This window comes from Trichomycterus rosablanca, unplaced genomic scaffold (genome assembly GCF_030014385.1).
Source record: "Trichomycterus rosablanca isolate fTriRos1 unplaced genomic scaffold, fTriRos1.hap1 scaffold_388, whole genome shotgun sequence".
In the NCBI taxonomy this organism is placed as follows: Eukaryota; Metazoa; Chordata; class Actinopteri; order Siluriformes; family Trichomycteridae; genus Trichomycterus; species Trichomycterus rosablanca.
In genome coordinates, this window is record NW_026947216.1 from 1 (window position 1) to 20,731 (window position 20,731).

Sequence of the window (20,731 nt, forward strand, 5' to 3'; positions counted from 1 at the left end):
CAGAAGTGTGTCTGGTATAATTCTGAAGCCTTTAGTCTATGTGCCTAAAAATAGTCTCTCTTAGCTCAGCTCTTACTTTCTCAAAAAGTACAGAGAAACACTGGATGCAAGGTGGGAATACCCTGGACAGGGCGCCAACCTGTTGCAGAGCTTTGGCAATTCACCTTCAGACATAGCATATTGTGTCTTTGTAGATGGCCGACCGATAGCATCGCAGAGATTTGAACCCAGATCTGTAATAGACCACTGCACCACCCAAGCAGATATAGTGCATTTAGTTTAAGTAGAAGTTATTTAGTCAAAACCAAAGATGGACCTGCACAGTTAATTGTAAAACTGTTAATCAAATGAGGTTTTGTAAGCCCTAACAAGTGAATTTATTAGAAAACATACCCAGTTGTATTAAACTTAATCTGTGAATTAACTAGGAATACCAACTCCATTGTCTGTAAAAAAAATAAATTAATAAATAAATAAATAAAAAAGGAAAAAAATTAGATTACTAGTAACTTTTCACTATCGCTTAGTCATGAGAGTTCAGATTGCTGATTTAAGATTTACCTTCAGTGTGCAACTTTCTTGAAGGTTAATATGGCACATTAATAGTACACAGACTGTATTTTAAGTTGTGCATGTGTGGATCTGTGTGTAACACTCAACAGTCTGTGGTCACCATTGTCTGATTCTCCATTTTTATGTTGCCCCATACATTCTCAATAGGAGACAGATCCTGTCTGCATGTAGGCCAGTCAAGCAAACACATTATGGGCCTACAAAGCTCTGCTGTTGTAGCGCATGCAGAACGAGGCTTGACATTGTCTCTGAAATAACCATGGACTTCCAGGACATGACATGACTAGGGCTGCAACTAACGATTATTTTAGTAGTCGACTAATCTGACGATTTTTTTATTTATTTATTTTTATTATTTTTTTTATTATTAGTCGACTAGTCAACGATTATTTATGTCATACCCTCCATCTCTGCCTTAACATAACAAAACTCTGTTATGTTATTTAAGTTCCAATATCAAATTAAGATAATGACCCATGAAACATGAATATGAAACTTAAGCTTGATAGTTTAATTAAATATATTTGAAACATTAATACACAATCACAATAAAAAAAAATTCAATTAAATAAGAAAGCTTTGGACAGCATTCTGAAGCATTATGTTTCAGAAGTTATCACTCTGGAAGTCAAAAACATATATAACATGTCGTTGAGAAACATGTGAATGCTGTCTGTGAAGACCTCAGCCATCTGAGGGGTGCATGAACCTCTTCTCTTCTCATCCACACTCCATTGCTTAGTGCTATTAATAGAAAGAGCAAAAGAGAAAGCTGTATTAATTATCACAAACTGACATATCACATACTGGCTATGCCAACTAAACCATAACAGCTTAAATATCTTAACTGAATTATCTGCTGAGCTAACTAGCTATCATTAAATGGAGGAGGCTTATTATTTAGAATGAATGCTCTCATTAACGAGAGCAAAAAATATGGAAGACGAGACAGGGTAACGTTAGGCTATAATGTTAAGTTATATAACGTTACTCATATAAATTACTGATTAACCATTGCACTTAATGCATTAGCTAGCTAACAAACCTGAAAAATAGCGAACTCTTAGGAAGTTTTCCGACAAGTACTCTAGCATTAACAAACATTAACTACGTTGGTTAAAGCACAAAGCGGTGTAAAAACTTACCTGTCCGGTGTGGAATAACACTGGTCATCACGGCTGCAGGGTGCTCGCGTTTCACCGTAGTGCTTTCGTGAAACTACAACTCTGCTTTGTAGTATCTGCGTTCAGCTCGTTTCTTTGGGTTATTTTGGCTGAAATGCTCCTGAAATACTTTAGAAAGTTTCGGTCTCTATCTTTGCCTCTCATAAACTTTCATAAAGTGTCTTCATAAACTCCCCGCTGCGCCATGGAAGCGATGCTGCGCCCCCTGCAGTCCCTTTAGTGCGTTGCAATAATAACGACGCATCGACAAAGAAATTTCACGTCGACAAATTTTCATAGTCGACGTTATCGATTACGTCGACTAATCGTTGCAGCCCTAGACATGACCTTTGCACCTTTCACTGTAAACAGTTTGGAGGTTCTTTTTGGCCCAGAGAACCCTTTTTTGATAAATTTTTTTCTGAAATTTGGACTCATCTGACTACAGCACTGATTTCCTCTGTTTTTGCAGATGTGTAATGCTAAATGGTTTTAGATCATCATGCATCTTATAAGACATGGATTTGTCTCATGTATTAATGGAAAGGGATCGTGCCATGGATATAACCCATTGCAATAGCTTCCATTAAATGCCATTAAATAATTGATCTGTCTTTCACATTGCCATATTTTGACACACTCTTTTTGGCAGAATTGCTTTGATTTATCTACACTGGAGGGCTCTTGAGCCTAAACTGCTCATTTAAATTTACTGCCACAGCACCTTAAGAGTCAGGAATGAATAATAATAAGCCACTCCAAAACCTTTCTGTGTGGAGTTTGCATGTTCTTACTATGTCTGTGTGAGCTCTGGACATGTAAGTTAGGTGAATGTATGTAACCAAGGTGTAAAACATTGTAGGTTTATATTCCGATGTTATGGCAAGTTACTAAGGTTTTGAAGCAGCAAAGCATCTCTGCACCATTGCATAACATCCACTGTGTTTGACTGTTAATATGATGCTCTTGTGAAATGCTATGTTAGCTTTGCTCCAGATGTTTTAGTTAAGCCTTTTTGTCAAGTCACATACAGGAATTATGAATGCTGACTTTATGTAAGCTGAGCCAGGCCTGTAGTTCCTTAGATGTTTGTCTGGGGGCATTTTGCCAAATTTGAGTGATGCATCCTTCCTAGCAGTAAACAGTATAATATAATTCAGTTTAAAAGTGCTATAAATGTCTGAAAACCATGGTGGATAAAATAAACTGCATTAAATTGTCAACAGACATAAAAGGTTGGTACATTTGGAGATATAAATTTTTAATATCATTAAATGTCTTTACTACAGCTCTTTGCAGCATATTTTGCTGTGTTGTTTATATCAACAAGCAGTTTATGAAGGGTTACATCAACACTGTAGCTGCGTCCGGAATCGCATACTTACAGAGTACGTACTAGATTGGAGGAAGTATGCACTACTCGGCCGGTAAAAAAGTACATACTTTCAGTACAGAAGTATGCAGTATGCACACAACACCGCTACGTACTACATCCGCCATCTTACTAACGTCAAGTGATGACGTAAGGACATGATGACGTAATATCACCATAGTTACAGACTCATTACAAACCCCACTTGCCAAAAGTTTGGATATTTATCGTCTTATTGTTATTTAGTCGTCTTTAAAAAAAATTATTTTATTTATCTTACTTACACTTGTAAACAGAGGACTCAGAGGGCCGCTATCTTTCTTGTTTCTTATTCCGCTTTGAATGCCTACGCAGCTCCAGTTGCATTATGGGATACATTAGCGGACCGCAAGTGTGCATCGCTTGCATACTCGAACATGGCTGCCCAATAAGTAGGTCATCCGGGTAATTTTCGCGTACTATTAAGTATGGAAGTATGCGATTCCGGACGCAGCTTGTGTTTTTGCTATTTGCATTTGTGCAGTGCTGTTTCCATAGGAACCTTGGCAAGAGAAAAGATAAGAGGTACTTAGTTAGTCGTCTTTGGTCTAATCCAGCCATCTCATGATAACCTTACTTGGAGTAAAGCTGTACATAATGTGTCTGACTTTTAAACGACCACTAATAATTACTGTACTTGTTCTTTGTACATTAGGACGGTGGCCCGCCATGGTTTATGTTCATCACGGACACAATTCCCTGTGCTGTGCAGGCAGTGAGTATTATATTTGTATGTGTTTATGTATTTGTTTGTACTGCTGGTATCTGCTTATACTAATTAATATATGCTCTTTTTAAGTCATATATTAGGTTATACATACATATAGTTCACTCTGTAGCTATTTGCTTGAAAAACACTACATAAGATTTGCTACATTTATCATAAAATACAGGTGTTGAACAAAAAAGAAAAAGTAAAACACTTTTTTTAATAAAAGTTAAGAAATCACTGCTGGAATGTAGAGACGTGTACAACGTCTGCATCACAGTACTACTGCATCACCAGTTTCACCAAATGTTCTGTATGGCCTCCATGTGTCTGTATGCACTTCTGACAACATGTGGACATGCTCCTGATGAGATGGAGAATAGTGTTCTCTGGGATCTCCTCCCAGACCTGGATCAGGTCATCAGTGAGCTTCTGACAGCTTCAGATACACTTAAACATAACTTCCCAGAGGTTCCCAATTGGATTCAGGTCTAGTGAACATAAGGGCCAGGCAACATGGCTTTAATGCCTTTGACATACACATTGACCATATGAGGTTAGGCTTTCTTCTTTACCAGGAGGAGCCAAGGGCCCACTGCACCAGCATAGGGTCCGACAATGGCTTTAAGGACCGTCAAGGTACCATCAGCTATTGTGTGGTGGTTTGTGTGACTCTTCAAATGACCCACTGTCAAACTGGTTATGCTGGATGATGTTGCAGGCAGAGAAACTTTTACCACAGCTCTTTCGTGTCTGTCACATGTGCTCGATATGAACTAGCTCGTATTTGTAAAGAGAACATGCCTCCAGTGGCGGATGTACCAATTCTGACAGTTAGGTTAGAAACATGCACACCAGTAACCAGCTAGAGGTCATTCTGTAGTGCTCTGGCAATGCATCTACTGTTCCTCCTCACAAATAGGAACAGATATTGGTCCTGCTGCTCAGTTGATGCCCTTCTACATTCCTGTTCAGCTCTCCTCATGTAACGGCCCTTGTCCTGGCATCTCATTCATGCTCTTGAGAGTGTGCTGGGAGGACACAACAAACCCATTTGCGGTGGCTCATATGAAAGTGCCTGGAGAAACTGGACTACCTGTGAAACCTGAATGAGCTGCAGCTACCAGCACTAACAAGGACATCACCACTTGCAAAACCATTCTCTTTTTGGAGGCTGGATTGAATCCCTGAAGTTTAACTGACTTATTGTTATGCTGTGATGATTACATGTGCCCTTACATTTTTGAGCAGTGTACTAGGGGTTAGAGACCCCTTGGTAAGAATTTGTTTGCAAGCAACTGGCTGATTAGCATTACTAAATGCTGCTGATTAATAAGCAGGAAAAATGGCTTATATCCATTCTGCAGGCTGCGCTTAATAATAATCAAAAGAGGTTAGCTTGAAAAAGGATCATGTATTTATTTAGCTACATTTGAGGGTGTGTGTAGAGCTACTCAGTGATGTGCGGCATGGGCTGATGATCAATTACTTGATCTGTCATGTTTTACCACAGCCCCAAATAATACTCAGTAGGGGGTGTGCATGTGAGAAAACACTTTTAGGGTTGATTAGGTTTAAAAGAAACCATCATACTTAATTGAAGGAAATGAAATAAAAATCATCTCGTAATGGTCTCTGTTTTGGACAGATTTAAGCTTTGCATTACTTGTATTACTCCCTGCTAAAAAGTTCACTAAATGAATTTCATAAACGTCAGGACATCATGGTGGATAGAGCTGTATATAAGCTTCTCTGAAATGTCATAATCTTGTAAACAGTCATAAAAGGTTAGGTAATTATTATGATCTGAAAATTTTATATTGGTAAATGTCTCTATTACAGCCCTTTGTGACACGTTTTCCAGTGGTAAATGTTATTTATATCACCAAGCAATTTATGAAGAGTCACATCGACACTGTTTGTGCTATTGTATTTGTGCAGTGCTGTTCCCATGGGAACCACAGCAAAAGAGGAGATGGACAAATTCTGGGCCAAGAACTCTCGACTCAGCAGACCTCTTTCTCCCCATATAACCATTTATAGGTAAGGTGTGTGTGTGTGTGTGTGTGTGTGTGTGTGTGTGTGTGTGTGTGTGTGTGTGTGTGTGTGTGAGAGAGAGAGTGAGTGAAAACAGTCAGACATTTTGACATTGCTAATTTAATTGTAGAATACATTTGCAGAAGAAAATTGTTTCTTTTTTGTAGAAAGAACAGTTAACTGCATAACTGTTGGTAGTAACTTTAAATTATTGTAATGCAGCAGGAAACGTCACTGAAGTGTTTTATATCAAAATAATACTAAAGAGTGAGCTTCTTTTTTCTGCAAGTTTGTATATGTACTGTAGCTAGGTGTTTGATGGTGTATTGTAATTAAAACAAGGTAAATAAAATAAAAATAAGGTAACTTTGTATACTTAGACATAGTAGTTATTTTAAAAAATGCAATACTGTGAAGGCTATGAATGAAAAAGTATTTTACCTGGTTAATCAACAAGCATTTAGCCAATCAGTCCAAAAGGTAACATGACATAGGTTTTTGTTAGAGATGGGACGATCGATCGGCTATGAATCGGTATCGGCCGATTTTTAATCAAAATATGCGATCGGCGATATTTCCTAAAAGTAGCCGATCCGATCATGTGATATACAGTGTATCACAAAAGTGAGTACACCCCTCACATTTCTGCAGATATTTAAGTATATCTTTTCATAGGACAACACTGACAAAATGACACTTTGACACAATGAAAAGTAGTCTGTGTGCAGCTTATATAACAGTGTAAATTTATTCTTCCCTCAAAATAACTCAATATACAGCCATTAATGTCTAAACCACCAGCAACAAAAGTGAGTACACCCCTAAGAGACTACACCCCTAAATGTCCAAATTGAGCACTGCTTGTCATTTTCCCTCCAAAATGTCATGTAATTTGTTAGTGTTACTAGGTCTCAGGTGTGCATAGGGAGCAGGTGTGTTCAATTTAGTAGTACAGCTCTCACACTCTCTCATACTGGTCACTGAAAGTTCCAACATGGCACCTCATGGCAAAGAACTCTCTGAGGATCTTAAAAGACGAATTGTTGCGCTACATGAAGATGGCCAAGGCTACAAGAAGATTGCCAACACCCTGAAACTGAGCTGCAGCACAGTGGCCAAGATCATCCAGCATTTTAAAAGAGCAGGGTCCACTCAGAACAGACCTCGCGTTGGTCGTCCAAAGAAGCTGAGTGCACGTGCTCAGCATCACATCCAACTGCTGTCTTTGAAAGATAGGCGCAGGAGTGCTGTCAGCATTGCTGCAGAGATTGAAAAGGTGGGGGGTCAGCCTGTCAGTGCTCAGACCATACGCCGCACACTACATCAAATTGGTCTGCATGGCTGTCACCCCAGAAGGAAGCCTCTTCTGAAGTCTCTACACAAGAAAGCCCACAAACAGTTTGCTGAAGACATGTCAACAAAGGACATGGATTACTGGAACCATGTCCTATGGTCTGATGAGACCAATATTAATTTGTTTGGTTCAGATGGTCTCAAGCATGTGTGGCGGCAATCAGGTGAGGAGTACAAAGATAAGTGTGTCATGCCTACAGTCAAGCATGGTGGTGGGAATGCCATGGTCTGGGGCTGCATGAGTGCAGCAGGTGTTGGGGAGTTACATTTCATTGAGGGACACATGAACTCCAATATGTATTGTGAAATACTGAAGCAGAGCATGATCCCCTCCCTCCGGAAACTGGGTCGCAGTGCAGTGTTCCAGCATGATAATGACCCCAAACACACCTCTAAGACGACCACTGCTTTATTGAAGAGGCTGAGGGTAAAGGTGATGGACTGGCCAAGCATGTCTCCAGACCTAAACCCAATAGAACATCTTTGGGGCATCCTCAAGCGGAAGGTGGAGGAGCGCAAAGTCTCGAATATCCGCCAGCTCCGTGATGTCGTCATGGAGGAGTGGAAAAGCATTCCAGTGGCAACCTGTGAAGCTCTGGTAAACTCCATGCCCAGGAGAGTTAAGGCAGTTCTGGGAAATAATGGTGGCCACCCAAAATATTGACACTTCAGGAACTTTCACTAAGGGGTGTACTCACTTTTGATGCCGGTGGTTTAGACATTAATGGCTGTATATTGAGTTATTTTGAGGGAAGAATAAATTTACACTGTTATATAAGCTGCACACAGACTACTTTTCATTGTGTCAAAGTGTCATTTTGTCAGTGTTGTCCCATGAAAAGATATACTTAAATATCTGCAGAAATGTGAGGGGTGTACTCACTTTTGTGATACACTGTATAAAGACCATGTTAACTTAACAGCTCAGTGGATTGATCCAGACTTTGAGCTACGAAGCACCAACCATCACATCACCATTCATCAACAATCGTACAGAAACCACAGTGAAAGCTCTTACGATGTAATTTTGCTGATTGTAATATTTACTTTCAAAAGATAATTCAACCCGGTCACATCTGAGTCGATTCTATCAGCACGTTATATAAACTCCTGGTTCACTTTGGTAAATCGTAAGCGGTTCTTACTTGTGATGTAGATGAGAACAGAAGACGTTACAGAGCCAATCCGAGGCAAAAGTTTATTCATTACCAAATTCGTTAGTTCAGGATCATCTGCTGAACTTTTAGAAAACTTTTAGCTCCTTAGACGGAACGAGTCTGACTAGGTTACAGATCTGTGGTAATAGCAGTTTAATTAAGCTTTTTAATGTAAGAGAGTCACACAAAATGTTCTGTAGTAGCTGGTGTTTATTTAAAACCACGACATTTAATTAATAACAGTAAACACGGAGAGATAACTGAGAAGAGAAACTTACGCTTCACATAAAAACGAATCAACTCATGAATCAATGAATCACTTATAGCGATACTGTGAACAAAGCGTGTCTTCTAAAGGCACAAACACACACACACACACGTGTGCGCGCTGCTCCGGTTTATCTTTACTGTGAGGCTCTTTTTAAGTTTATTTACTGCTAATCCCCCAGATCGGAATCGGCTATCGGCCGATGTCCCTGAAAGGAGATCGGAGATCGGAATCTGTGCCAAAAACCCCGATCAGTCCATCTCTAGTTTTTGTCATAGGGCAAACTAAATTTGCTAATTTAATGATCAATTTTGCATGATGTGTCAATCTTCCAATACTTTTTTTAACAGTACCAACATATGCATATGCACAGAGTTTGTTTACTTTGTTCATCATCAGATCAGTCACTGAGACAAAAAATGTGCAAGTGTCATGCCAAACACATGCTCATCCATGCAGAAGTAAATCTGCTGGAGGGTTGGATTTTTATACAACACCAGCTTGTCAGCTTTCTCTCAGATGCTGATGTGTTCGATAAGTCCTAGTAGTTTTTGGTAATGAAGTAAATGACTGTATTGATCTGTTGGTTAGTGTCTAATAGGTCAGTTATTAGCATTCATATGACGAGCAAGTTACAGAAAGCTGTTTCATGACAGTGAGTTCTTGCAGTTCCATTCGCTTAATACCTGCACTCCTGCAATGCGTTATGTTGCAGGCACATTTACTTTCCCATTCATAGCGACAGCCTGCCAGTTTGACACTGATGCTTCAGCACACTTGATTCTACTTGATAATAGACCGAGGTGTTCAGTCAGGTGTATTGGAGCAGGAGAGAGTGCTACACTGTGCAGTTTAACTTGTGTTATACAAGAGTCAGTCAGCTCCTGATGGAACATTGCTCTTTCCACTTTAAATTCAACTTGTGAATGCTCAACCACATGGTTGTAGTTTGTACTACAACCATGTGGTTGTGTAAGTTGATGTTTTTAAACAGTATTATTACTACTAAAAGTTATACAATCTACTAGTGACTCTCCAATATTGAAACACTGGGACAATGTACAGTGCCTGTGGAAAGTATTCACAGCGCTTTACTTTTTCCACATTTTGTTATGTTATAGCCTTATTCCAAAATTGATTAAATTCACTTTTTTCCCTCAAAATCCTACACACAATACCCCATGATGACAAAGTGAAAAAAGTTTGTTTGAAATTTTTGCAATTTTTAAAAAAAATAAAACACAAAAATATAACATGTACCTAAGTATTCATAGCCTTTGCTTAATACTTTGTTGAAGCACCTTTGGCAGCAATTACAGCCTCAAGTCTGATGCTACAAGCTTGACACACCTATTTTTGGGCAGTTTTTCCCATTCTTCTTTGCAGAACCTTTTAAGCTCCATCAGGTTGAATGGGGAATGTCGGTACACAGCCATTTTTAGATCTCTCCAGAGATGTTCAATCAGGTTCAAGTCTGGGTTCAAGTTGTCCCAAAGCCACTCCTTTGTTATCTTGGCTGTGTGCTTCAGGTCATTGTCCTGTTGGAAGATTCCTTCAGGTCCCTTTTGGCAAACTTCAGACGGGCTGTCGTACCTTTTTTACTGAGGAGTGGCTTCTGTCTGGCCACTCTACCAGACTGATTAGTGGAGTGCTGCCCATTGTGCTCATTGGGACCTTCAATGCTGATACAATATTGTCTCAGAGGTCTACAGACAATTCCTTGGACTTCATGGCTTGGTTTGTGCTCTGGCATGCTATCTAAGGTCTACTAGGGACCTTATATAAACAAGTGTGTGCCTTTCCAAATCATGTCCAATCAACTGAATTTACCACAGGTGGACTCAAATCAAGTTGTAGAAACATCTGAAGGATGATCAGTGGAAACAGGATGCACCTTTTTGAGTGTCATGGCAAAGGCTGTAAATATTTATGTACATGTTATGTTTTTGTTTTTATTTTTAAAAAATTTAAAACAAACTTTTTTAATTTCATCGTCATGGAAAATGAATTTAATCCATTTTGGAATAAGGCTGTAACATAACAAAATGTGGAAAAAGTGAAGCGCTGTGAATACTTTCCGGATGCACTGTACATTTGCAGAAATAGTCAACCACAGTCACCCTATTATATTATTATAAAACCATAAGGTATTATGGTGATGTAGGGGTGGGGTGGTGCAAACTGCAGATGAGTTGTAATATTAGGAATGGGAAAGAACCAAAAAAAAAAAAAAGTAAACAGCCAGTCTGTCCAGCAAGCTTATGGTCAGGTGTCCACATATTTTTGGTCACATAACGTCGATGCATTTGTCCTTGACTACATTAATGTAAACCGATGTTTGTGCAGCACATCCAGCTATCTAATAACATTAAGTGTTAAAAGCATAGTGAAACAATCAACTCACATTTATAAGTTCTTTGCCAGAGACTGAGTCATTCTGTATAATGAAATAATTAAGCAGATGGAAGAATATAATTCATCCATGGGGTAGCATGCCAAGCTGCAAGCACTTTAGGAAAGTAGAAGCACACACACATATACATGCAAATTGCTGATTCAAAATTATAAAGTGTTTGCATCAGAGGATAAGCTCAGCGACAAATACAATCACTGATCCACATTATCCACTATAAAAAGAAAATATGAAATATAAAGAATTTTTCTTTTAAATTGTATGTTTAATTGTAATTGATTCACTTATATACACAGTATGTACACTGCCTGGCCAAAAAAAGGTCACCAACTGGATTTAACTAAGCAAATAGGTAAGAGCCTCCCATTGGATAATTACTGCATGGGTGATTGTTTCAGCTGGCAACAAGTTATTTAACCCTAACTGATGCAGTGAGTAGCTTCTCATTTGTTTAACAACCATGTTGAAACAACCATGTGGTCATGGAAAAGATGTTAATCAAATTATTGGCATGCATCAAGCAGAGACAACATCTAAGGAGATTGCTGAAACTACTAAAATCGGGTTAAGAACTGTCCAACGCATTATTAAAAAGTGGAAGGACGGTGGGGAAACATCATCTTCGAGGAAGGAATGTGGTCAGAAAAAATCTTGAATGATGGTGATCACTTAAACGTTTGGTGAAATCAGGTCGTAGAAAAACTACAGTAGAACTCAGGGATATGTTTAATAGTGAAAGTAAGAGCATTTTCACATGCACAATGCAAAGGGAACTCAAGGGATTGGGACTAAACAGCTGTGTAGCCTTAAGAAAACCACTTGTCAGTGAGGCTAACCGGCAAAAACAGCTTCAATTTGCTAGGGAGCATAAAGATTGGACTCTGGAGCAATAGCAGAAGGTCATGTGGTCTGATGAGTCCAGATTTACCCTGTTCCCGAGTGATGGGCGCATCAGGGTAAGAAGAGAGGCAGCTGAAGTGATGCACCCATCATGCCTAGTGCCTACCGTACAAGCCTGTGGGGGCAGTGCTATGATCTGGGGTTGCTGCAGTTGGTCAGGTCTAGGTTCAGCAACGTTATGTGCCCAAAGAATGAGGTCAGCTGACTACCTGAATATACTGAACGACCAGGTTATTCCATCAATGGATTTTTTCTTTCCTGATGGCACGGGCATATTCCAAGATGACAATGCCAGGATTCATCGGGCTCAAATTGTGAAAGAGTGGTTCAGGAAGCATGAGACATCATTTTTACACATGGATTGGCCACCACAGAGTCCAGACCTGAACCCCATTGAGAATCCTTGGGATGTGCTGGAGAACACTTTGCGCAGTGGTCCAAATCTCCCATCATCAATACAAGATCTTGGGGAAAAATTTATGCAACTCTGGACAGAAATAAATGTTGTGACACTGCAGAAGCTTGTGGAACAGCGAATGCGTGCCGTAATCAAAGCTAAAGGCGGTCCAACCAAATATTAGAGTGTGTGACCTATTTTTTTGGCCAGGCAGTGTATATACACCGATCAACCATAACATTAAAATCACCTCCTTGTTTCTACACTCACTGTCCATTTCATGAGCTCCACTTAATGTATAGAAGCACCTTGTAGTTCTGCAATTAATGACTGTAGCCCATCTGTTTCTCTACATGCTTTGTTAGCCCCCTTTAACGCTGTTCTTCAATGGTCAGGACCACCACAGAGCAGGTATTATTTGGATGGTGGATCATTCTCAGCATTGCAGTGACAATGACATGGTGGTGGTGTGTAAGTGTGTGTTGTGCTGGTATGATCAGACATAGAGGCGCTGCTGGAGTTTTTAAATACCATGTCCACTCACTGTCCACTCTTATTAGACACTCCTACCTAGTTGGTCCACCTTGTAGACGTAAAGTCAGAGACGATCGCTCATCTATTGCTGCTGTTTGAGTTGGTCATCTTCTAGACCTTCATCAGTGGTCACAGGACGCTGCCCATGGGGCGCTGTTGGCTGGATATATTTTTGGTTGGTGGACTATTCTCATTCCAGCAGGGACAGTGAGGTGTTTAAAAACTTCAGCAGCGCTGCTGTGTCTTATCCACTCATACCAGCACAACACACACTAACACACCACCACCATGTCAGTGTCACTGCAGTGCTGAGAATGATCCACCACTCAAATAATACCCACTCTGTAGTGATCCTGGGAGTGTCCTGACCATTGAAGAACAGCATTAAAGGGAGCTATCCAAGCATGCAGAGAAACCGATGGACTACAGTCAGTAATTGTAGAACTACAAAGGGCCTTTATATGGTAAGTAGAGCTGATAAAATGGACAGTAAGTGTAAAAACAAGGAGGTGGTTTTAATGTTATGGTTGATCGGTTTATATAAATATTAATAGAGTTAGATAGATATACTACATATAATTTTTTTATTTAAAACCATAAGGTAAATATATACACTATATTGCCAAAAGTATTTGCTTGTCTGCCTTCACACGCATATCAACTTGAGTGACATCCCAGTCTTAATCCATAGGGTTTAATATGATGTCGGCCCACCCTTTGCAGCTATAACAGCTTCAACTCTTCTGGGAAGGCTTTCCACAAGGTTTAGGATTGTGTTTATGGGAATTTTTGACCATTCCTCCAGAAGCGAGTTTGTGAGGGCAAACACTGATATTGGATGAGAAGGCCTGGCTCGCAGTCTCTGCTCTAATTCATCCCAAAGGTGTTCTATCGGGTTGAGCTCAGGACTATGCAGGCCAGTCAAGTTCTTCCACACCAAACTCGCTCATCCATGTCTTTATGGACCGTGCTTTGTGCACTGGTGCGCAGTCATGTTGAAACAGGAAGGGGCCATCCCCAAACTGTTCCCACAAAGTTGGGAACATGAAGTTGTCCAAAATCTCTTGGTATGCTGAAGCATTAAGAGTTCCTTTCACTGGAACTAAGTGAAAAACAACCCCACACCATAACCCCCCTCCACCAAACTTTACACTTGGCACAATGCAGTCAGATAAGTACTGTTCTCCTGGCAACTGCCAAACCTAGACTCGTCCATTGGATTGCCAGACGGAGAAGCGTGATTCTAGAGTCCAGTGGTGGCATTCTTTACACCACTGCATCTGACGCTCTGCATTGCGCTTGGTGATGTAAGGCTTGGATGCAGCTGCTCGGCCATGGAAACCCATTCCATGAAGCTCTCTACACACTGTTCTTGAGCTAATCTGAAGGCCACATGAAGTATGGTGGTCTGTAGTGATTGACTTTGCAGAAAGTTGGCGACCTCTGCACACTATTTATCCGCTGACCCCGCTCTGTCATTTTACGTTGCCTACTACTTCGTGGCTGAGTTGCTGTCATTCCCAATCTCTTCCACTTTGTTATAATACCATTGACAGTTGACTGTGGAATGTTTAGTAGCGAGGAAATTTCACAACTGGTCTTGTTTCACAGGTGGCATCTTATCATGGTACCACACTGGAATTCACTGAGCTCCTGAGAGCGACCCATTCTTATTCATATATATATATTTACCTCATGGTTTTAATGCTGGATGCCTCCTTATTTTATCTGGCCTTGGGCATGATAACCAGTCATGTCTGTATAGATACCCACCCGACCAATAGCACTGCTGACATTCCAATCCCAGATCTCAGTGGTAGTGGGCTAGTGCATTTTATGGCTGCACCACCTAAGCGCTATACTGTGCAGTATTCATTGTTTTTATTTAATTGTTAATGGGTATTTAATTAAATGCAAATAAGTTGTTACAGAATAATGATAAAAACAAGAGTTCTTACACATGGTCTGAGCATTACATTTATTGTCTACGCATTTCTTACACTAACTTTTGCCAGTGGATGAGGAAGAAAAACTGGCATTCATTAGATGCTTGGTTTATTTACATGTAGGAATGGAGCTACAGGTAATGTTTAAAAAAGGCTTTTCAATAATAGCATATAAAGCAAGTACAATCCTGCTAAGCTTTTGTCATGTGAAGTACATGAAAATGATTCTTTTGTCAGTATAGTGACTACATACCAAGAGCTTGTGTTACTATAGTAACTGTGCCTTGCAGGTGGTCAGTCCCCATGATGATGTCAATCACTCACAGAGGAACAGGAATCGGGCTCAGTGCAGGTAACACACACACACACTAATCCATAATTGACAAGATATGAATTACATTATTGAATGAAAAAATAACCTGCAGGCTTTTCCAGCATGATTATGTAAAATGTGTCATCCAGAGAGTCAGAAAATAAATCATACTGGCTTATTTTCATTAACATCCAGAAAGACACTGCTCTCTAAATGTCTGACTCGAGTTGTCATTAAAATCGACAGTTTAACCAGTTTAGGCTAACAGTTTTAACACTGAAGGAGAAAGGCCATGACAAATTACTCTGCTATTCTGATAGCTTACGAACTTATCTTTCATTCTATCACATCTGCAATAGTCGTGTAATTGCCTTTTAAATTGTTGCGCTACATGTTGTTTGGTATTTTTGGTCAGGTATTTCCGCTTTTGCGGCAGCGGCGCTGGTGTTGCCGGGCAGTTTTCCCTACTACCTGGACCTGGTCCACTCGCTGTCTTTCGGTCCAGCCCTCATCACTGCTGGAAAATTTGCTTTGTCTTTCCCAGTGGCTTATCATACTTTCAACGGTATTCGTCACCTGGTAAGAACACACAACAACCACCTCCAACCACCTGTGGCCACTTATTATTGATTTTATTGATATACACTAATAAAAGCATTGACATTTCAAACAGAATGTGTACAGATTTCAATTTGTGATATGATTTGGTTTGGGGGAGAAATGTAATTCATGTTAAGTTTGGCACTAGAGCTATGAGACTTAAGAGTGCTGGAGAACAATGATTTGGTCTGTCAGCAGGATTCTCTCTATCCTGTCCTTAGATTTTAATGTTCTTGCTTTTGGGAAATGTGTGCATTTATGCAAACTTTTCTATGCTGCCAAATTGTTAGAATTGTTATAATTATTTTTATTTTTAATTATTTTTTATTTTTGAGCATTTTGAAGGGCTGAGCATTTTCTTCGCAATCTAGTCATTTTTGATTTCTCATTGCAATTCCCTTGCCGCTTGCACCACCCCAGTGCTGACTGAGGAGGCATCGATTTTAGAATGTCTATTTTTTTGCTATTCTGGTGCTCCTGTATATTGGAGTCACCACAGTGGATCATTCTGCTTTGGCACTGACTTTTCTGTAGTGTTTAGTGCACATACATGTAAAATTACAGTGGGGCCAAAAAGTATTTAGTCAGCCACTGATTGTGCAAGTTCTCCTACTTAGAAAGATGAGAGAGGTCTGTAATTTTCATCATAGGTGCACTTCAACTATGAGAGACAAAATGAGAAAAAAAATCCAGGAAATCACATTGTAGGATTTTTAAAGAATTTATTTGTAAATTATGGTGGAAAATAAGTATTTGGTCACCCACAAACAAGCAAGATTTCTGGCTCTCACAGACCTGTAACTTCTTCTTTAAGAAGCTCTTCTGTCCTCCACTCGTTACCTGTATTAATGGCACCTGTTTGACATCGTTATCTGTATAAAATACACCTGTCCACAGCCTCAAACAGTCAACCATGGCCAAGACCAAAGAGCTGTCAAAGGACACAGGAAGAAAATTGTAGACCTGCACCAGGCTGGGAAGAGTGAATCTACAATAGGCAAGCAGGTTGGTGTGAATATATCAACTGTGGGAGCAATTGTAAGAAAATGGAAGACATACAAGACCATTGATAATCTCCCTCGATCCCGTGGGGTCAAAATTATCATGAGAACGGTGAGCAAAATATCCCAGAACTACACGGAGGGACCTGATGAATGACCTGCAGAGAGCTGGGACCAAAGTAACAAGGCTACCATCAGTAACACACTACGCCGAGAGGGACTCAAATCCTGCAGTGCCAGGCGTGTCCCCCTGCTTAAGCCAGTACATGTCCAGGCCCGTCTGAAGTTTGCCAGAGAGCTTATGGATGATCCAGAAGAGGATTGGGAGAATATCATGTGGTCAGATGAAACCAAAATGGAACTTTTTGGTAAAAACTCAACTCGTCGTGTTTGGAGGAAGAAGAATGCTGAGTAAACACCATACCTACTGTGAAGCATGGGGGTGGAAACATCATGCTTTGGAGCTGTTTTTCTGCAAAGGGGACAGGACAACTGATCCGTGTTAAGGGAAGAATGAACGGGACCATGTATCGTGAGATTTTTAGCCAAAACCTCCTTCCATCAGTGAGAGCATTGAAGATGAAACGTGGCTGGGTCTTCCAGCATGACAATGATCCCAAACACACCGCTCGGGCAACGAAGGAGTGGCTCCGTAAAAAGCATTTCAAGGTCCTGGAGTGGCCTAGCTAGTCTCCAGACCTCAACCCCATAGAAAATGTGTGGAGTCCGTGTTGCCCAGCGACAGCCCCAAAACATCACTGCTCTAGAGGAGATCTGCATGGAGGAATGGGCCAAAATACCAGCTACAGTGTGTGCAGTACGTTTGACCTCTGTCATTGCCAACAAAGGTTATGTTACAAAGTATTGAGTTGAAATTTTGTTATTGACCAAATACTTATTTTCCACCATAATTTACAAATAAATTCTTTAAAAATCCTACAATGTGATTTCCTGGATTTTTTTTCTCATTTTGTCTCTCATAGTTGAAGTGTACCTATGATGAAAATTACAGACCTCTCTCATCTTTCTAAGTAGGAGAACTTGCACAATCAGTGGCTGACTAAATACTTTTTGGCCCCACTGTATAGGAATGATTATGGTTTAGCATACATGTACTGTATTGACATGTAATTCAGGAAAGATATGAAAGTCAACACTTATAAAATTAAAAAAACTGTATAGTGATTGTCACAATTGAGCCCCAGTCATGTTTAAATCAGAATATAGAGGAGAAAATGTCCATCAGATGTACAGCTAATAAACCACAGCAGTAATCTCATAACATATGAATGTGCTGGTGTGGCTGCAGGAAATACCAAACAATGCTGTGGGAAATACAATATAAAAACTTTTGTTTTGTTGTTTACTATTGTGGAAGGGTTATTTACAATGCCTGAAAATTTATATTTAATCTTAACGTGTTTAGTCCTTGGACTGGAAGCTTTGAAAACAATTCTTCTTAATGTTTATGTTGATACATCTCAGACAAAATTATTTAACATTAATAAAATATATTACTTTAAAGGAACTAATTACGGTTTAGGATCAACCTTTGCCTTCAGTACAGCTTTAATCTTACATCAATTGCTGTCATTATTATTTTGTTTCTACCTCTCTGATATCACCGCAGTGGATCATTGTGGTCTGCATACCTGGTTTGGCACAGTTGTACGCAGAATGGCCTTGCTGAACCAGCCAACCTTATTTTTAACTGGATTTGGGACCGGCACTGAGGGGACACTGGCAAGTGCAACCTTCCAGTGACTAGGTGGTTCGGCCAAATCCCCCTTCTGACAAAGCCCGACTGGCCAATAGCAGCACTGAAATTCGGACCCCATATTTTACCGGTTCCATTTACCACTGTTCCAGGTTTCTCCTTTTAAAAAGAGTAGCTCTTACTGTAGTTTGATGGAGGCCTAGAGGTTTTTAAAGCCCCTCCAGATTTATTATTACTTTTTTAATTTTTAATTGATTTCTTTTTTACATTGTTGCACCTGTGTTCATGTAGAAACTTTTATTTTCTATAGGGCTGCCTGAAATCAAGCCTGACCAAATTCAATTGCCTATAACAGCTTACAATTTTAATTTGGATAACTGAAAGATTAGCTTACTAAGAGGGCAGTTATAATGATCCAAAATCCTGTAGTCTGACAGATTAGCAATAACGAAGGCGATTAGATGGGGAACTTTTTATAGCACTGTAGATTTCCACATTCTTTTCCAAATGTAAAAAACATGGATACACTGCATGGCCAAAAGTACTGTATGGGACCACCCATAATAATTAATAGGCTTATGTGCTTACAAGTGTAGGTGTCCCAATACTTTATCCATATAGTGTATTTTACACAAAACAAAATAATAAATGGGATGTTTTTTTAGTCACTACATGCAAATAAAAATAATGTACTGTATCTGGTAAAAGTAAGTATTACATGGCAGCTTCCTAGCCCCTGCAAGAAACTTTGATCAAGTTTAAAGGTACCAATTTTGTGGCAACAGCTTTTTTTTGCTTGCTTGCTTGACACTGAACAGTGACATTGATATTTCAGCAGTTTTTTACCTTATGGCAGACCTGATTTTTTGTTTGTTTTTCCTGCATTACATACTTCCTTTCAAACATCAGTAAAAGTTTCCCTTAGAAGAGGGAAACTTGCCAAGCGACCACTGTTCCATGTTATTCTCAGTGGCAGCAGTCAAATAGCCCTATTAACAAACCACATTTCTAGAAAAGCTGGAATTTTGTAAAATGCAATAAAAACAAATCTGTTTATTAATTCTCTTTATTTAACTGTCAAAAGTACATAGAAATGATTTGCTGTGTTATTACTGGCCAACTTTACTGGAATTTAGAATTTAAACTTCAATACACTCAAAAAGAAGTTAGGACAGTGGCATGTTTAGTTCTCTGTTACACTTTTTAATAATTTGGAAACTAACACCAATGCCAACTAATACCAACAATTTTGCAAGTGTTTTCTTCAAATTGGTTTTGCCCATTTTGCTTATTGTTGTCTCTATTGTCTGATTTTCTTCTTGATGATGCACCATACATATTCAATAGGAGACTAATCTGAACTGCAAGCAGTCCAGTCATCATAGGCACTCTGTGTCAATAAAGTCATGCTGTTGTATCACATATCATCATGAATGTAACCAAAGTGTAAAACATGACGCTAAAATCCTAATAAACAAACAAACAATGAAACCTTTTTCTATGTTTAATGGATCTTGCTTTGTGCACAGGGCTGCAGCCATGATAGTACTGGAAAGGCTTTTACCAAATTGTTGCGACACAATAAAAGCATATCATTTATTTTATATAACTGATTTTATGCACCTTTTAGCAATGGGTGTGGTGCGGAAACATCTAAGCTGTAGGCCATATAGTGTTTCAATTTGATAATTAATGGATTACCAGGGTGCATATAATGTTTTAGCATGTTCTTGCTTGTTAATGTGTGACCATGGGCTTTCATTTTTGTGTGATTATTTTCTCTTTTTAGATGTGGGATATGGGTAAGGGCTTTAAAATCCCTGAGGTCTATCGTTCTGGATACACTGTCATCGCTCTGTCCGTTCTCACCTCTGTGGCCCTGACTGCGATGTGAACCTGAGAAAGCAGGAGTTTAAAGTGGACGCGTAAAGGAGAGAATTTCTGTTTGTTTTTGTGCATCTGTCTTTTTAAATGGCCCTTGTGGCTTTAAGTCGTTAATAAAATAAATGAAGAAATCTATCTACACAATGAGTTTTGTCTGCGTCTGTTTAGATGTACAATAAATTATTTATAGTGGTGATTGTGTTTGTTAATTAACCACTGCTGAAGACCACAACTCGCGTGTCCAGTTCATAGGCTAAGAAAGTATTACTAGTTGTAAAGTACTTTTTTCTTTACATTTTTATTCAAGTAAAACAATCAGTAACTCTCATCCACTGTCATTTTTATTGGTAAAACA

At 39.5% G+C, this 20,731-nt stretch overlaps 1 protein-coding gene across 1 annotated transcript; it reads left to right on the forward strand.

The window, feature by feature from the left end:
- Positions 1-3,794: 3,794 nt before the first annotated feature.
- Positions 3,795-20,520, forward strand: LOC134307921 (succinate dehydrogenase cytochrome b560 subunit, mitochondrial-like; the record flags this gene model as incomplete). The annotated part of the gene is made up of 5 exons (XM_062990610.1): positions 3,795-3,862; positions 5,798-5,899; positions 15,152-15,213; positions 15,590-15,753; positions 20,282-20,520. Coding segments are annotated over 5 exons (501 nt in total), but the record flags the coding sequence as incomplete, so codon positions are not given.
- Positions 20,521-20,731: the final 211 nt, after the last annotated feature.